This window comes from Poecilia reticulata, linkage group LG21 (assembly GCF_000633615.1).
Source record: "Poecilia reticulata strain Guanapo linkage group LG21, Guppy_female_1.0+MT, whole genome shotgun sequence".
In the NCBI taxonomy this organism is placed as follows: Eukaryota; Metazoa; Chordata; class Actinopteri; order Cyprinodontiformes; family Poeciliidae; genus Poecilia; species Poecilia reticulata.
In genome coordinates this window covers 9,059,921-9,076,376 of record NC_024351.1, presented here as the reverse complement: position 1 = coordinate 9,076,376, position 16,456 = coordinate 9,059,921, and the positions used below count along the sequence as shown (strand labels likewise).

General features: G+C 38.1%; 4 protein-coding genes across 4 annotated transcripts; all 4 read right to left on the bottom strand.

The window, feature by feature from the left end:
* Nucleotides 1-2,638, bottom strand: dynlt1b (dynein light chain Tctex-type 1b). Its single transcript, XM_008397685.2, has 5 exons — nt 1,379-2,638; nt 1,157-1,198; nt 772-895; nt 621-698; nt 1-187 (listed from the first exon to the last, which is right to left on the bottom strand). Exons 1-5 carry the CDS (start codon nt 1,403-1,405, stop codon nt 117-119), a joined length of 342 nt encoding a protein of 113 aa, XP_008395907.2. The 5' UTR covers nt 1,406-2,638; the 3' UTR covers nt 1-116.
* Nucleotides 2,639-2,739: 101 nt separating this feature from the next.
* On the bottom strand, nt 2,740-3,684 carry gtf2h5 (general transcription factor IIH, polypeptide 5). The gene is made up of 3 exons (XM_008397686.2): nt 3,579-3,684; nt 3,236-3,328; nt 2,740-2,956 (listed from the first exon to the last, which is right to left on the bottom strand). The coding sequence occupies exons 2-3, from the start codon at nt 3,268-3,270 to the stop codon at nt 2,776-2,778; spliced, it is 216 nt and encodes a 71-aa protein (XP_008395908.1). The 5' UTR covers nt 3,271-3,328; nt 3,579-3,684; the 3' UTR covers nt 2,740-2,775.
* Nucleotides 3,685-3,933: 249 nt separating this feature from the next.
* Nucleotides 3,934-10,433, bottom strand: serac1 (serine active site containing 1). Its single transcript, XM_008397687.2, has 17 exons — nt 10,322-10,433; nt 9,796-9,906; nt 8,652-8,688; nt 8,407-8,549; nt 7,913-8,002; nt 7,255-7,386; nt 7,050-7,171; nt 6,829-6,957; nt 6,629-6,742; nt 6,360-6,522; nt 6,134-6,284; nt 5,899-6,040; nt 5,606-5,706; nt 5,296-5,393; nt 5,017-5,199; nt 4,789-4,932; nt 3,934-4,714 (listed from the first exon to the last, which is right to left on the bottom strand). Exons 2-17 carry the CDS (start codon nt 9,887-9,889, stop codon nt 4,578-4,580), a joined length of 1,980 nt encoding a protein of 659 aa, XP_008395909.1. The 5' UTR covers nt 9,890-9,906; nt 10,322-10,433; the 3' UTR covers nt 3,934-4,577.
* Nucleotides 10,434-11,013: 580 nt separating this feature from the next.
* On the bottom strand, nt 11,014-14,209 carry myct1a (myc target 1a). Its single transcript, XM_008397688.2, has 2 exons — nt 13,859-14,209; nt 11,014-12,941 (listed from the first exon to the last, which is right to left on the bottom strand). The coding sequence occupies exons 1-2, from the start codon at nt 13,911-13,913 to the stop codon at nt 12,391-12,393; spliced, it is 606 nt and encodes a 201-aa protein (XP_008395910.1). The 5' UTR covers nt 13,914-14,209; the 3' UTR covers nt 11,014-12,390.
* Between the last annotated feature and the right edge of the window lie 2,247 nt (nt 14,210-16,456).

The following is a 16,456-nucleotide window of genomic DNA, read 5'->3' as shown; positions in this document are numbered from 1 at the left end:
TATTAAAGGTTGTGTTTAATTGCACTTAACATACAAATAACATTTCATAAAATGTCACCCAACATTCTACTTTGTGTAAAACAAGAAAATTTAAGAGTTTTAATAATGCTATAGTTTTAGATGGCCAGCCCAAAGACGCTGATGATGACATACATAGTGTCGTTTTCCCATCTCACTGTGCAGCTTCCTGTTGGATACAAATATGCAAAAAGTGCTGTAAAATGTGTTTGCTGCTTATGGACTTCTCTTTTTGTTAAATGTTTCAGATCATATGTTAGAATCAGAAATGGATAACTTGGGTACCATTTTCAAAGAATTTCATTTATTGAAGGACAGAAGTTATCTAACCTGATCCTATGTGGGAAAAGGTAATTGCTTTCTAAACTTAACTAGTTATGGTAGTCCTGATGTTTAAAAAAATAATTCGTCATTTAAAAACAGTCTTGCTGTTCTCAGGTTTTCTTTGATTACAGTTCTTTCCCACAAGCTTTTATAAAATTGATATTTGCACAATTTTAAACCATGTTGTTTATAAACGCATGTATAACAATTTTGAAACACTAAAGCTGTTACTAAATATTCATAAGCTGTATGATTTGAAGAAAAAGAAGTGCGTTTACCATCAGTATTGTTATCCCAGAAGCAGGTGCTGGCTGTTTGCAGCCCTGCTCCATTCTTTTGCATGATGATGCAGTTTACTGAAGCAAACACAAACGGTGTTCAGAAACACAAGAACTAGAAATGCCATTCTTAAATCAGAGGTCTACATACCGATGAACTTGAAGGGCTTATCCAGCTTGCTGAGCTGAATGAGGCACTGCTCCACCACGCTGGTGGTCCACTGGTTCACTCTGCCATGCTTGTAGGAGTTTTCTCCTATCACCGTTTCTACAGACTGCACAGGACCAGATAATGTTTACCGATCTTATAAACACCTAGAAAATGTTAGTTAATGGAGAAGTTCTGCTTCCGGTATATGTTTCGGTCTCTACCAATGAAAAAGAAAGGATAAAAACGGTGCCTGGCAACCGTTAGTGTCCTTAGCAACCAGGCATGGCTAATCACAAATTTCGCAGGTAAAGGGTTGAATAGTTCCTTTAAATAACACTGTCAGATTTTATTAACTAACAATTACAATTGCGGATGTTTCTCTTACATCTTTTATGATCTTGCTCACTTCTTCGACAATGAACGTGGTCTGCAAAGAAACAAAACAGTTTAACAAGCTAGCCAACCCGCGGAGCTGCTCAGAGGGACAAGTGCCCTTTGTAGCATCAAATACTGCGCATATTTAAACATGTAGATTATACAAATGTAGTATTTATCAGATTTAAAGTTTTCACTCCAGTAAGAGACGAATATTGAGAACACAACCTACCTTATCTTCACTCATAAAATCGTCCATTGTTGCTAATGTTTCAGAAACCGGATCTAGAATCACTATAAAATTATCTTCAAAATAAAACAAATGGACACATGTCTTGGACAAATTAAATCCTCCCCCGTAAATACGTTTTTAATGGGAACCATTGACAATTTAAATTTAACTATAAAAAAGAGAAACATGTAGAAACAAGAAGGACACAAATGCAAAAAAACAGGCTTTTTACGACTCTCAAAGGAGATGATCAATCACTTTTATTGTGTACGCATTCTAAATGTTTTAAAATTAGAGCGGCAGAAATGTTTTTGATGAAAGCTGTAAGAAAACGCAGTTATAGTTGCAAACGACTAATAATCTTATTTTGAAAATAACCGGAACTCTAGAATAGTTTATCGCCGCAAACTTTCAGCAGTCGTTTTAGATTGATAATAACGAGGCTTTCAAATAGTTGTGTTTGGTGCCCCCTTTAGGCAACGGTTCAAACTGCACCGTAATCATGAAACAAAACTGCAGAACGACTCGGGGGGAAAAAACACCAAAACGGTTACCTGAAGCATTCATTCATGAGCCGAACCAAAACCAGACAGTCATAGTAAGGTAAACTTAAAAGCCTGTTTCTGAGCAGGTTAGAGTTTCAGAAATATAAATGAGTGGAAGCCAATACAAAGTCAAGAAACATAAAATGAATAAATGTAATCAATAAGGCATGAACATAATGCTGATATGTCTAAATGTGGAGCCTTCAGCAAATTACCTGTAATATTAAAGAAATAAATAATAAAAAGAAAATAAAATGTTTAACCATTCAGTCGTGTAGTCATTCAAAATATATTTTGACGTTTTTAAAAAGAAGCAATGAATTACATAATTAAATTTCTAACATTACTCTGAGTGCCGAGAACCCGCAGGCATCTTTGATTTAATGTTGACTGGCTTATTCCATTTGTAAAAAAAAAAAAAATGAAGCAAAATGCTTGTACATTATATTTCCCATGAAAAGAGAAGGCTTTGTTTCTGGGTGGAGTAATTTTATTTATAAACTTTTGAAAAATAAAATAAATCAATGATAATGCCAATTTCTGGTTCTTTTCTTGCTTGGGTTTAATTACCATCTCCAAATGTTCAGTCAGGGATCACCTGCAAAGAAGCAGGTTATTGTGAAGTTTTGTGTCCTTTCCTTTAAGAATCATTTCTATGCAACACTTATCAGCTTTAGATAATCCAACACAATAAAGAGAAACTTGCTAAGCAGCTACAGTGTAAATGAGTTTTCATAGAAATAATCAGCAGCTCTTCCAGTTGAGCAAATGGCTGCAAACCACCTAAAAAAAACACCTTAAAACAATGCCAACCAGTCCATAGTACAGGAGTTTTATTTTTTCTATAGATTGTTATTTTTGTGTGATGGGGAATGAATTCTGGTCCATTAACTCGCCGACTCTTTCCTGCAGGATTTGAACCACCTCTGCCAGGATGAAAACATGCGTGTCATCAAGATCTTTTAAGATGAACTTCTTTCCCAAAGCCATCGTTTCGTCGAGGTAGAGGAGGAACTGTTTCATGGCAGGATCGCTGGTAGAGAAGAAACGAAAGAGTTCCTTTACAAAATAAACACTTTAAGTAGTTGTTCAGATGGCAGAATTTAAAATCTAAAGTGATAAAGTCATGCACGTAGCTGGTAAGGAAACCACGGAACTAGGCTGACATTTTTTTGTATTACTAACATCGTTATTGTTTTGGTTTTCTGTTTAAAATACTAAATGCAAATAGCAATTCTTTCAAATTGTGTATTTTCAATATATACAATATTACTTTCAGACTTCTGCAGGAACACCTGAGGTTCACACTTACCATTCAACAAGGACTCCTTTGTGGACGTTTACCATGTTGACACACGTAGAGGTGATCAACAAAGCACTTCCTCAGCCGCAGCCAACTAATGGGCTAAATAATCATCACCACAGTTCATAGTTAGCAGTTTAATTATTATATAAATAAAGGAAATTAATTTGAATGTAACCAGTGAAATACGAGTACAGAGAACCAAAGTTATTCTTTTATGAAACATCTGTTGTCTGATCTTAGCTAACCTTGCTAACGCTAAGTAAATGCATCATTTGACGAGAGATTTGTTCGGCTAAACAACTGCTTTAAATGTCTAACGTATCGATTAACTCATCATGCATCCACGTACCTGATTATATTCCAGATTTCTGTATAATTACAGTAATTGACTCCTCTCCGACCAGCTGGTAGCAGCAACTTTCAGTGACAAGTGTACGGCGTGCGACAAGGGACAACTTTTGTTCATTCGGTATTTGACAAACTCCTTTCATCCGATTAAAGATAAACTAGTTTGCAAGACATCATTTCTAAGGATATGTGCATAATTTTCTTTATAACCCATTTTGATGCATAATATTTATTATTCATCTGCTGTTATTCCCAAAGAAAATAGTTTATAGGTTTATCAGAGATAATAGTTTTACTGTTGTGCAACACAAAACATTGAATAAGCGATGTCAAAAAAAAAAAACGCACAAACGATCTTCAATTTCACTCATTTGTTGGATTTATTGTCATCAATCTGCATTTATATTAGGTTTTAAGTCAGAAAATCAATTATATCAGTAAAAACATTTCTACTGCTCAATTAATCTTCAAGATAAATCAAGTGAGCTGATGTAATATTAAATCAGAGCCTTCTGAGGCCAGGCTCAGAAAGGAACACATTTTGGCACAAAAATCTGTACAATTTATAAATATAAAAATAAAGCTCAACACCAACACACTGGTCCAAACTACTGAGGAGTATTTTACAAACTAAAAAGAACTTGTTATATTCTATGTGCAAGGATAAGCTAAATCGTAAACATGGTAATGGTGACGTGTGAAAACTAAAATGACGGAAATGTGTCTGACTTGCAGGAAATGCCTACCTAAAAAATAATCCCAATACTTTTTTTAAATCACAGTTGACACATATCCACAGACATTAATGGGTAAAACAAAATTCATTTGTCTTATTCAATTGGTATTTGAATATGACAAATGATCACATAATGATTAGTGCCCATGTTAATTGTGTGATAAGTTGGAAAGGTGTCGTTTCAGGTTTGATTTAAGGGTGTAGGGTGATGGTCAGTTTCAAGTAGTAGGTTGCATCATTGTTATTTGTGCTTCTGAAGTTGCATCACTGGCTGATGAAATGCTGCAGTGCTTCTTGGATGAACTGCAGGCTGCGTCTGTACAGAAACGAGTCTTTCTTCTCTGGCTTGCAGATGTTGAGATGATCGACATCCACCTTAATAAGCTCCCCAAGGCCGAGATCTAAAACAAAACGAAAGCACACTGAAAATGAGAAACGAAAGGACACATGTCGCGTGGCGTCAAGTGTTACACACCTGCTGACTGCGTTGGTACCACCAGAACCTTGATCATGGGACTGATGTTTGTAGGCTGGGTCTCGGCAAAGCTCAGCAACTTGATTTCATTTTCTTTGGCAATATTGAGGAAGCCCTCGTTTAGACTGCGGAGATCTGGTGAGTCTTTAGACACGCAGATATTGACGTTTTAGAGGCTGAACTAAACCCAGAGAGTTACGCAGCTCAAAATGAAAACTGGAGATTCACCTTTGCAGAGTTCCCTGACTTCTATAGAGGGAAACAGGAGATATCTGACATTGACAGAGTACTCTGCCATGAAGGTGCCATGGTGAGGAACACTATAGAACATAATTCCCTTAGTGTTCTTTAACAATCCCTGCAGATCTGGGTCATCGGCTGCATCCAGCAGCATTTTCTTCACAAGCAAACCTAACAGAGAAATCAAACACAAGATGGCACGGAAGTAAAACATACATTCTTAAACTGAACTGAAGGAATAGGAAGAGATGTTTTGTGGCAAAATACCTCCCATACTGTGAGCTACCCACACCACAGGTCTCTCCCCAACTCCTGCGAGCTTCAATTTGTTTAGCAGCTCTCGACTTCTGTACGCCAACGACTTCCTGATGAGACAAACGTAGAAAAAAATAGAAAACTCTAAATAACTGCAAACTCGTTGGTCTGGAACCAAAATGCAGTTTTTCTCACTGGTGGCGTTGTCACGTTAAAACCGTGTTTCCTTTTCAGCAAAAAGCAACATGAACACTTCAAGTACTTTGGTGTATCCAGCCTGAGTCAATCACAAATGTACATGAGATGAAAACAGATTTTTCACCTTTGATTGTCAGCAGGACAATTGGCCATCCAGTCACTGAGATGACTGTCATATTCTACTGACAGCACTCTCAGGTTTGGACAGTCAGCCGCCAGCCACGCCTGCCAAAAAAAAAAAGAAAAATAAATAAAAACAGAACAGTAAGTGGTAAGGTTTGTTTACTCAAAAATCATTAAAACTCTTTAGAGAATAGACAATTTCTAGTCTAGAGCCAGAGAGGCAACATTTGATCTAATTTCTTTTAAACATGTTCAAGATCCTCATGTTTTTAACGTGACATGAATATTTGTCACCTTTGGCCAGCACTCTGTGTAGTCATCTTCACTTTCAGCTTCCCTCTTTTCTTCTAATGTGCTGCGGTCCTTCTGCCTCCATGTTTTAAAAGCTGCTCCTAGAATCCCATGGATGAACAGCACATCTGCTTTGCTTGGCTGGCTGAAAATAGACAAAGTCAAAAAGTGACTGTTTAATTGTATTTAGAAAATAAATGAAGCTAATTTTAGCATAAAACTATAACCATCTTCCTACTGAACACGTGTTTGTGGGTGGAGGATGTAGACGCCATCTTGGTATTTCTCCCTCACTGCCTCCCTGTCCAGGTTGGCCAGAGCCCGAGCCGCATGAGACGCTTCCATCACATGAGGAGACTTCATCGTCTCGGCCAGCACAGACACCCAACCTAAAGACAGGCAAGTATGGTCAAGTAAGTAACGTCTGGATAGAAAAACATGTCTCGAAATGGGGACTGACTTACCAGACTGGACTATAGCCTGGTGAATACTTTCGTTTAGTGCCAGGTTTCCTATTACACGCACAATGTTCCTCTGGATCTTCAGGGACTCCCTTCGAAGCTGATAAAGTCTCTGAAGAATCTGCAGACCTCCATTTTCAACGATGCGGTCACAGTGGCTCTGCACCTGCAGAGCACAGAGTCAAGTTTCTGTGATTCACAACAAGATATCAGTCACAGTCCGGGAGACTTCTCCACTGAACTGAATTCACATGTAGTCTATGTGTAATTACCTTTGAGTGCTGTACGAGTGCTTGCAGACAGAAGGACTCGGCTTTTTCTGAGGGAACAGAGGTGAGGCTCTGGGCGTAGGGAAGCCCATTACCCCCAAAACACCACAGACCACCCTGCAACACCAATCATTGCAACTGTTTTCTAACTTTTCCCAGCCATTAAATCCCCAAACGCTTGTGCATTGATTTGTTGACGATACCCTTTGTGCCGCCATAGACTGATTGCTCTCCCTCAGTGCCAGCGAGGTGAAGTACTGCACACATCTGTCCACCTCAGACAGAGGCAGAGACGCCAAGAGCTGCCGCAGACCATCCTCTGCTGACACACCCTAAGCAGACAAAAGCGCTGTTGGTAGCCGTTGGCAGCACATCTTTCCATGGTATGGAAATACAGATTATACTGTTTTATAGAAATGCATACATCTTCTAAATCAGGCAGTGCAGGCGGCTGTCGGAAGAATCGCAGGTCTACTTGAGGCGTTCGGGCCAGGCCCACTGCTGTTCGCTGGTCGATTACTTGGGCTGCTGTCTGATACTGGTAGTCTGCATTATTCGAGACATTTGATCTCTAATGCCAAATGAGCTGATGCAAATTAAACGCTGAAGACCACCAATTGTGTTTTTACCTTGCCAGTGGGAATTTTCTGCAAGCTCCTGGACAGCCTGAAGTCTTACGGCTTTTTTAGGTGACTGTGTCCTCTTAAGAAGCAGCCATAGTGCAACCTCGTGTGGGTCTGCATCCACATGACTAAAGTGCTCTTAGACACAGAGACAATAAATCAATTTACTAACTTAACACAATATCGATACAACAAAGTGAAATTGTGCTGCTAACACAGCTAAGTGCACAAAGAAACTAAACCCAGTCTATGTCTAATAATCTTAATCTACAATACTGCTTTTAGATTAAAACAAAGTCTGGGGAGTTCCATCACAAACCTCGTAGCGAGAAAAACTGTCTCGTCACTTTGGCAGCTTACAATTAGCAAAAGTTCAAATGTTAACATTTTGTCCTTGAACACTAGTTCATGAAAACTAGGAAACTCAAAAAAGTGTCAACTGAGGATTACACACATTGATGTATGATACAAAAAGGTACGTATGACACAAAAACAGGATGTCCATGTCTAAGGCAGGTGTTTCCTTTGTCCTAATATAAATGGACAGCCACAATGACAAGTAAATAGCCTTTTCTGCTTCTTTAGGCAGCAGTATCACATTTCTTCCTTCAAATTAAATACAGAATTTTCCTACATAACACTGAAGCAGCGATGATTTTCTTACCTTCTAGTGACTGTAGGAAAAGCTTAGAGGAGATTTCCAGAAACCTTCTGGCTGCTTTGTGAAGTTCCCTCCTTGCTATTTGTGTGAGCTCTGTGAAAGAGTAACTTCACACAATAAGTGAATACTTGGAAAACTTGAGTACAGCAATTAGTGTCGGTGTCAGTTTGTAGCATTTTGTCCCAAAAATGTTGACCTTGAGTTATAAAAACTGAGACCATAGAACAGACTGACCCAGAAATTTCATACAGGAAATAGAGTAGAAGGAGGAAGGAAAGAGAGAGGGAAATGGTACCAGATGTTATGGTCCACCTGGATATGGAAATACAACTAATCATGTCCAAAATACATAAGGACACTCAGCCAGGCCTAATCCTGCTACTCCAGACAATATCACATGTCTAACTGTGACTGTGTGTAACTAAGACACATTTACAAAAACAGTTTACAGGTTTCGCTTATGTGGCACGAAAATCTCTATAAATGAAAATGATTACCTGCAGTCAGATTCTCCCTTTCGGTAGAGGGTGTGGCATTGAGATAAATGTACGACTTATATTTCTCCTGAAGGATTGCACTGGTGTCGATGGTCACAGACTTATCTAAGGCAAATACCTCATAAGTGATAAACAGACAACCCCTGCAGAGAAGGATGAAGAAAAACAACATCTCAGAGACAACTTGTCTTACACAAACACCAAACTTTAAGTGTTGAAATCGGCATGGCGATACGGCAACTTACCCAAAGACAACTGTGCTAGTTACTTTAGCTATTTTTCCTAAATTTTGTGGGAAAAAAAATTAATATTAGTGAATAGTTTAAACAGACTCCAACTTAAGCATTAATCAATTTATTTACTATGAGCATAACTCAGTGTCCAATGAGCAATCTAATTCTGTTGAAACTGGGAAGCAGAATGGAGGATTATGTGTTTAACATGACAAAAAAGAAAACTGATGAGTTCACGACTGAAGTTTAAAAACCAAAATGTCTTCTGAATATATAGTAAATATATAAAAATAAAGAAATCATTACAAATATTTTTAACGCCAAGACAGTCTTTTGTATACAAGGAGCAAGGAAAAAAACAGTAATCACTATTTTCTAGGCTTTAAAGCAACCCTGAAAATGAGCAAACCAAAGGGGGAAATCACCAAAAAAAGGCACAAATTTAAATGCATTTTATGATAGATCAACTTTTAAATTCTGCCATATTGAACCAATACTTTGTAGAACCATCTCTCAATACAGCTTCAGATCTTTTGTGTCATGTGTATCTCAGCTTAGTGCATCCAGAGAATCAAACTTTTGCCTATATTCTCCTTTGCAAAAGAGAACACTTTGTAAGTTTTGCCACAGATTCTGCATTGAATTTAGGTCTGCACTTTGACTGGGTAGTTCTAATGTACTTGTAACAATGTTTGTTGTGTTTTAAGGTCTTTGTGATGACAGGTGAATCAGGTGAGTCGCCCTCTACCCCCATGCACAGAGGTTATTCAGAGGCGTCTCAATAAAAATGCATGCGACACTTTTAGATTTTCACTTGTAAGACGTCCTGGAGATGGTGTACACTTTTTCCTCCAATTCACAGTTAAATGCTACTTTTTGCTGGTAAAAAATTAAATCTCAACATAATAAAGGTAAAGTCAAGTAAATCCTATTTCAAAGTGATGCGTGCTCTTTGGAAGAATAGGATATAAAATACCAGGCAAGACTCGGTCTCAAAACAACAAAAAACTGTTCTCAGTTTTAAGAGAAACAGAATACCCAGGTCCAACATAAATTTAGAGATCACAATGATTTGCACATGAATGTATTTAATGTAAACTCCCATTTTTAGCAGGGGATTACCAATGCGGTAGGTCATTATTGTGTGATGTCTTACTTAAATGTTTCCACAGGAACACTTTATTCACACCAGGTGGCCCAGCTGTGCTCAATCTTCTACAGTGGATCAAACGGAGAGCTGCTACAGACATCCTCCACCTCTCTGCCTCTACATCAGTCAACCAAAACAAACAAACAAAAACCGATAGATTACGCAAACCAGGTGTATTAATGGGTGTCGAACGTTTGATGTGTTAAATAAACTCTATAAATTGCATTAGGACAGTCAACACCAGTCCTAGCCAACTGTAGCTTGTATAGCATTGCTTCATATAGGCTTATTCACCTGAAGCACACGATCAAACATGCTTCACTTTGTGACACACAGATAAAACACCAAAAAGTGACATCTTTTGGAAAGCTAACACACCGAAACGCAGCAATAATCTAACGAAAGCAAGCTACATTAACGGCTAGCTAGCTAGCTGTTACAGCTCGCACTAATAGTTAAATTAGAGGTGGCATTCAAAGCTAACCAGCAAATAAGTTGTGAGTTCATTTTAACAACTAGATAGTATAGTTACCTCAAGTATTATTGGTTAACCTTTAGAAGAAATAATGTATTTATTGTCTTCTTCGGCTGCAGCTGGTGTTTATTAGAATCTTCGTCTCACAAATAATACGTCGTCGACCGCTATGATGTCACCTAGGATCATCAGGTGAGCAAACTTTATAGTTTGATAATAAATACCTTGAACGGATTTTTAGTTATTAGTGTGAAGGCTGTATGCGTTTACACACTCTTGAGTTCTTCTATTTTTTCCGTTCACTTTTCGCCAGTTAACTACTAATGAATACTTTGTGCTATTTTAACCATTCAAATTTTACCATATTCTGCGCATTCAAAAACACTACTGCTATTTTTTTACGGCTTTGGTATTGACATCTTTTAAGCCTTATGAAATATTCAGCTTTTTGCGATCATCTTGGGCCCCATTGAAATGAATGGAACATCCCATAATTTCTGAAAAATTCTAGGAACGCCTTTCAAACGTTAAAATGCTGTCATATTCTTCTGTTTCTGTTTATCTCAGCATTTTCATATATTTTACAGAGTTCATAAAATCCCTCTTCATGTTGCTCAGTCTTTAGAAAAACATTGTTCCAGAGGCTCTGAGGGTTTCAAATTTAACCCTTCCAACCCTCTTTCAAACCTTCCACCATTTGGGCGGACTAATTGATTCATGGTTACTCTGGAAAAAAAACCAAAAACACATTTTGTTGCAGAAAAGCCTTTATGATTTGGTCAAAACTATCAAGGCTATAAAACTGACTGTCAGCATCCTGTCTAGATATGTCTTAATATACACAAAGAACATGACCCCAAATATTATAGAAACTATACCAAGCTTGTATATGATGATGTTATCCAGTTATTGAAACACACCAGGAACAAATATGAATGCATGTATGGGGTGATTTATTCAAATTCTCCTGTTGTGCTGTCGGGTTTGAGGATTTGGTCAGAGGTACGGCTATCGAATCACTGATGTCATAACGTTTCCTATTTGTTATCGACAAGAAATCCAACGCATTGAAACACTTCACATCCTATAGGATTGTAAATTTCTTTTGAGACCTGTGAAATACTGTGTTTTTGAATAATTCATTCATAAAGAAAAACTATTGGTACTGCAAACCCTTGACAAAGTCTGGCATGGCTCATATCAAGCCACCTTAGAAAAGTATTTTTATTAACTTGGACTTTTGGTTTTTCTTTATAGAATATAAAGTAGTGTACCTTATGTGCTCCAACATTTCCCATATATATTGTCTTTATGCCAAACCTTTTTAGGTAATATAGATAAAACTGAATCTGCAACACTTCTTCCAAATAATTAGCACTAATTATTGCTTGAGTAATCCACAAAGTGAGGGTGTAGTTGCTAAAAATCTATTGTTTTAATATAGTCAATGATCAATTATCTCTTACAAATTTGCTATATCACATATAGATAGATAAAAAAAAACAAAAAAACAACTATTTTGGCATCTGTAGCAATAGCACCTCCAAAAATTGTACTCTTAGACAGCCTCTATATCTTTAATCAGCCTACAAGTATATATAAATATATATGCACTCAATGATCATGGTAATCCAAACCCACAAATATTAGGATTTCAAAAATACCCACTGAAACTAGCTGTAAGAACAAAAAGGGCAAAAAAATATGCATACATATAACTGTTAGGCCAAGCTAACGCTGTCTTAAGTGCCATTTTGCATAGTTTCTTACTCTTCCTTCATTTGAGCTTCATGTGTATTTCTTACAATAACAATGCTTCATGTTTCTATATTTTGAGTATAAACTAAAATAACCTCCCATGAAAACATTTCTAACTCTGAATCAAATCCAAATATAAGCTAAGCATCTTTATGAATTATTTATTTTTACACAGTAAACAGTCAGTTTCACATGTATTATCTATTTCATCAGTAATGACAAGTAAATAAAGAAATGAAGAGAAACAGAAATGACGCTGGAAAACTCGAGCATGTCTTTGGATCCTCGCTACTTATCTCATCATCCAAGTCAGAAAAAGCACTTAAAAAATCCATTAGGGCGTAGTTATTTAAGTCTCCTCACTCCTCTCAGGTACATGTTTCTTGATAAGCCCTGATAATGCTCTCATAAGCTGGAGGAGGGGTCTGCGTCACACCCAAACCCCTCAGACCATTGTTCCCCCAAAACGACTCTGGTCTTGAGCGGTTGACCGCTGGCTCTGCAGCGGTTTGCGCCGATCCAGCTGAGGTGGTCAGAGGTGGCGTACGAGGCAGCGTGGTCTGACTCCCCTCCTCAGCCTCCCTCGCAATCTGACTGCACTGAATAAGGGGATGGAAGGTGGAGGCCCTGAAGCTGGATTTATGCCCCACTGCATCCAGGTGATCTGGGGAGGAAGTCGGGCGATGGAAGCTGAAGGCGGCGCTTATCAAGCTGTTGTTGCTGCGACGTTCGTAGCTGCTGCTGCTGCGGTTGAACCCTGGGCGACTGCGAGGGGAGTTCTGGGAGCGGCGGGGTGGGCGGCGGGTGATGCTGGCAGAGCCTGCCTTGCGTCGGGACATCCAGGTTAGGATCAAGTAAACCGTGGCACCCAACAGTAGGCCCACAGCGATGGATACACAGAACGCTATAATTAAAGGAGCTGTGAAAAGAAAAATGTAAAAAATCCTTATTTTTTTATTATTTTTTTTGTATTGCATTATACCATAAAGACCAGAAAAGTTGAAAGGACATTTTGTTTATAATAATCTAAATTACTATTCAATGTGTGTTTGCATCCACTCCATTTCACTACAGTACATCTCAACAAAATCCAGTGCAACATGATGTCTTCAGAAATCACTTCATTCGTGAAAGTAATCTCTGCATTAATCAGCTGTTCTGTGAAAGTTGTGGAGAACTTTAAAGCACAAGTTTTGGCACAACTGCAAACATAGCCAGACACGGCAGCCTACTGAACTGCTTGAATGAACAACGAGAGCATTTATCAGAGAAGCAGCCAAAAAGTCTATGGCAACAAAGTATTAGTTTAGAGAAGCTAAATAATCTCACTGTACATTATATATCTTAATACTTCACAATTATGTGCCGTTTTGTATTGGTCTACTAGACTGCTATAAAATATATTGGCATTTGAGGTTGTAATGTGATAAAATATAATAACTTTAAGCAGCCTCAATTATCCATCTAAAACATAACCCCTTTAAAACAATAATAAAAAAGAAAAACTTTTCTGTTTCATGTTTAGTAGAATCACTGGGTTTTTTTCCCCTCTCATTTTGCACAGAGAAAAGCCGACAAGTTAAACACTATCTGCAAATCGTATTTGAGAAAAATACAACTTTAAAACATTTTAAACTGTGGCGATAATGAACATGGTAGTTTTTGAAAGCAAACTGTTTATTCACAAGGAACCCTGGCAAACATATTGTACCCATTTTAGCAGCGATTAAAGCTTCAGATTCTTGAGTTAAAAAAAAAAAGCGCCAACCAAGGAGACCACATCAAATGAAGCAATGGAAGGGGAAGGAAAAGTAAAAAAAAAAAAAAAAAACTCACCAGCATCAAAGGACTTCAGTATGTCCAGAATGACATTTGTGTTGTTTTCAGCCATGACAAGAAAAGAAACTGATCCCCCGTGCCGTCGGTCTTATAAACTCCTGTTCCCCCACTTCTCCCCTGCAACCTCTTTGTCAGTGTTTCCCCTCTTCTGATGGGTTTTCCTGTCTTTTTCAGCCTTGTCCCTTTTCCTGTTTTCCTACTTTCTCTCTCTCTGCTGCTTCACTCACTTTCTCTGAGACTCTTTCCGAGAGAGGCTGTACTCAGAGGCACGCAGGGCCGACGGTGAACCCTGGCAGTCATCTTGTTTATGGAAGCGGAAAACTACACTGTCACATTTCCTGCTTTTCTGCTTGAAATTAGCAACAGGAGTGGCTTATCTAAGCAGGACAGAGATCCTGGAGGTGGAGAGACAGGGTGTTTCTGTAATCACTTCCTCTCCCATCACTTCCTTAAGGTTGATTAATGGGGGGGGAGTTATCACAACATAACCCAGGGATACTAAATATTTCTATTCAATATTTCTGCCTCCTATAAAAGAGACATAATTTTTCTATTTTAGAAGTGCTCTTTTTTTGAAGTGAGGAGAGATTTCTGTTTCTTGAATGAATTTTAGTGGTGCACATTTGAAACTTCTGTGGTACATTCCTAATGGCCTGTCAGCATTTGGATATCTGCAGGAATTCCAGCATTTTTGTTGGTAAGCGCAGTCTTTCCGCAGCGTCTGCCAGGGCAGCGGCGTCTGGATTGAAGGGACATGTGCTCCAGTAAAAACACTAGTTGTTTGATAAGCAAAAAAAATTATTACTGCACATACTTTGTTTACAGGAATATTCTTTTCAATTTAATGTTTGTTTATTTAACAAGCCATGCCTTCTCGGATCCCCTCAGACTGGGTTTATTCTTTCTATAAAGCAAGTCAATGCACAATTAGAATAAGTCTGCCCATTTGGTCCGTCATCGTCTTCTAAAACAACATTTAAAGTTTATTGGTCTTCTAACTTTCCCTTCTACATCAGTCGAATTATGCTTAACATACACATTGTATGAAAATGCAAAGATTGACTTTCTTCAAGAAACTAAAAAGCCTAAATCTACTTTACTGCCTCGGAGAGAAAGAAAAAGGGCCATTGCTTGAACTTCCTTGAATTGTTGGCTCAGCTGTGAGACCTGTACAAAATAACCAGCAGCCACCCACAACACTGTGTGAATTGGTATGCATGGTTATTGTTTTGTTCAATACAGAAAGTGAAGGTTTCTGTTCCGTTTATAATCAAACACATTCTTTAAGCTTTATGACTTGCTGGGACTTCCTTTTACAGTAATTAGCGATTTTTCAACCGGTGCTGAAGGATGTATTGTATTTTTTGTCTCTTGTATTATAAAATAACATCAAGAATCCTCAACCTACAGTGGAAACCAGATGTTTACATGTTTTGTGTGAAAAGACACGTTTTTTGAGTTTGAGTTTCTGATTAAATTATTTCTGATTGCTAAATGTTAAAACAATAAGCAAGTCGTTGCTTTTTAAAAAAAGACTAACTAAACCCAAAATCAACTTATTTTTGCAGATAAACTGTATAATTTGGACCTTAATGTGCTGCCTTTAAATCGTGACTTTTTTTGTGAAAACCTGTTTAAATTCTAATTTTTTTTCCTAAAACCATCTGAGTGCTGCCCTCTATGGGTTGAATGGTGGCTACTGCAGTTGAATTTTTCTATTGGTTATAATGGTTCAGCTTGATCGATATCGATGTCAGAGCCCCGCATTCGGATATAAAACCATCTCAGTCAGACACAAACCCCCTGTGGCGAGTTAAAAGACAGAATTGTGAGCAACGGCGTTTTCCAGCTTTCCACAAATGTGATTCAGTTGCAGTGTAGAAATTCATCAGGAAGCCACAAAACCCATGTTCTTCCTAAAAGCACTGTTGGATTTCAGTGTGATTCTACAGAAACTCTATATTTCCAGACATTATTTGAGCATTAAAGATTCCCAAAAATAATCTGTGACCCTAATGTTATTATTTAGATTTATTAGTAGTGATTTTCTCCTAAACATTGGCGAAACACTGCTTATTGTGCTAGAGATTACAAATATGGATTTTTTTTTTTACTTAATCAAAACCGTATTTCGAGTAATGTGTGTATTTTATAGTTGCTCCTCGTGTTTCCTTTGACACAGTTCTTCGAGGATAAACTGGATTTGCTGAGCAGCATTTCCTTCATGCTTCTGTGTTGATTTTGACATGCAGGTTAGCAGCAAACTTTCTAATGAGGTTTTACAAAAGTGCTGACTGAGAATTAAAGAGATTACCACTCTGGCAGTCTCTGTCCCAGCTCTCTGCTTGTGCAGTGATTAGATAAGAAAACGGATCTTAAAAGGGTTGGGTTTTTTTGGGGAGTTTTTTTTTGCAACTGCTGGAAGATTTTGTATTGACCCATGAGCTTTGTATCTGCTCTCTTCTGCTGCATTCTCTTCTCGCTCTCGTGCTGAATGCGTTTGCTCCTGAGGGACTCTGAGCCGTGGAGGTCACCCCAAGCTTCGCTGCGTGAAAATGCAGGAATCAGCAGTCCGCCGCTGTTGCTACTGCAGTT

Bases quoted from the DNA above. Each gene is read 5' to 3' on its own strand.
- dynlt1b (XM_008397685.2), bottom strand. From the start codon at position 1,405: ATGGACGATTTTATGAGTGAAGATAAG. The intron at 1,199-1,378 runs GTAGGTTGTGTT...GTTTCTTTGCAG, and splicing joins ATTTTATGAGTGAAGATAAG to ACCACGTTCATTGTCGAAGA. The intron at 896-1,156 runs GTAAGAGAAACA...GGTCCTGTGCAG, and splicing joins TGAGCAAGATCATAAAAGAT to TCTGTAGAAACGGTGATAGG.
- gtf2h5 (XM_008397686.2), bottom strand. From the start codon at position 3,270: ATGGTAAACGTCCACAAAGGAGTCCTTGTTGAATG. The intron at 2,957-3,235 runs GTAAGTGTGAAC...CTTCTCTACCAG, and splicing joins AAAGGAGTCCTTGTTGAATG to CGATCCTGCCATGAAACAGT.
- serac1 (XM_008397687.2), bottom strand. From the start codon at position 9,889: ATGTCTGTAGCAGCTCTCCGTTTGATCCACTGTAGAAGATTGAGCACA. The intron at 5,394-5,605 runs GTGAAAAATCTG...TTGTCTCATCAG, and splicing joins TGTCCTGCTGACAATCAAAG to GAAGTCGTTGGCGTACAGAA. The intron at 4,715-4,788 runs GTGTGTAACACT...GTTTTGTTTTAG, and splicing joins GGTACCAACGCAGTCAGCAG to ATCTCGGCCTTGGGGAGCTT.
- myct1a (XM_008397688.2), bottom strand. From the start codon at position 13,913: ATGGCTGAAAACAACACAAATGTCATTCTGGACATACTGAAGTCCTTT. The intron at 12,942-13,858 runs GTGAGTTTTTTT...TTCTTTTCACAG, and splicing joins ACTGAAGTCCTTTGATGCTG to CTCCTTTAATTATAGCGTTC.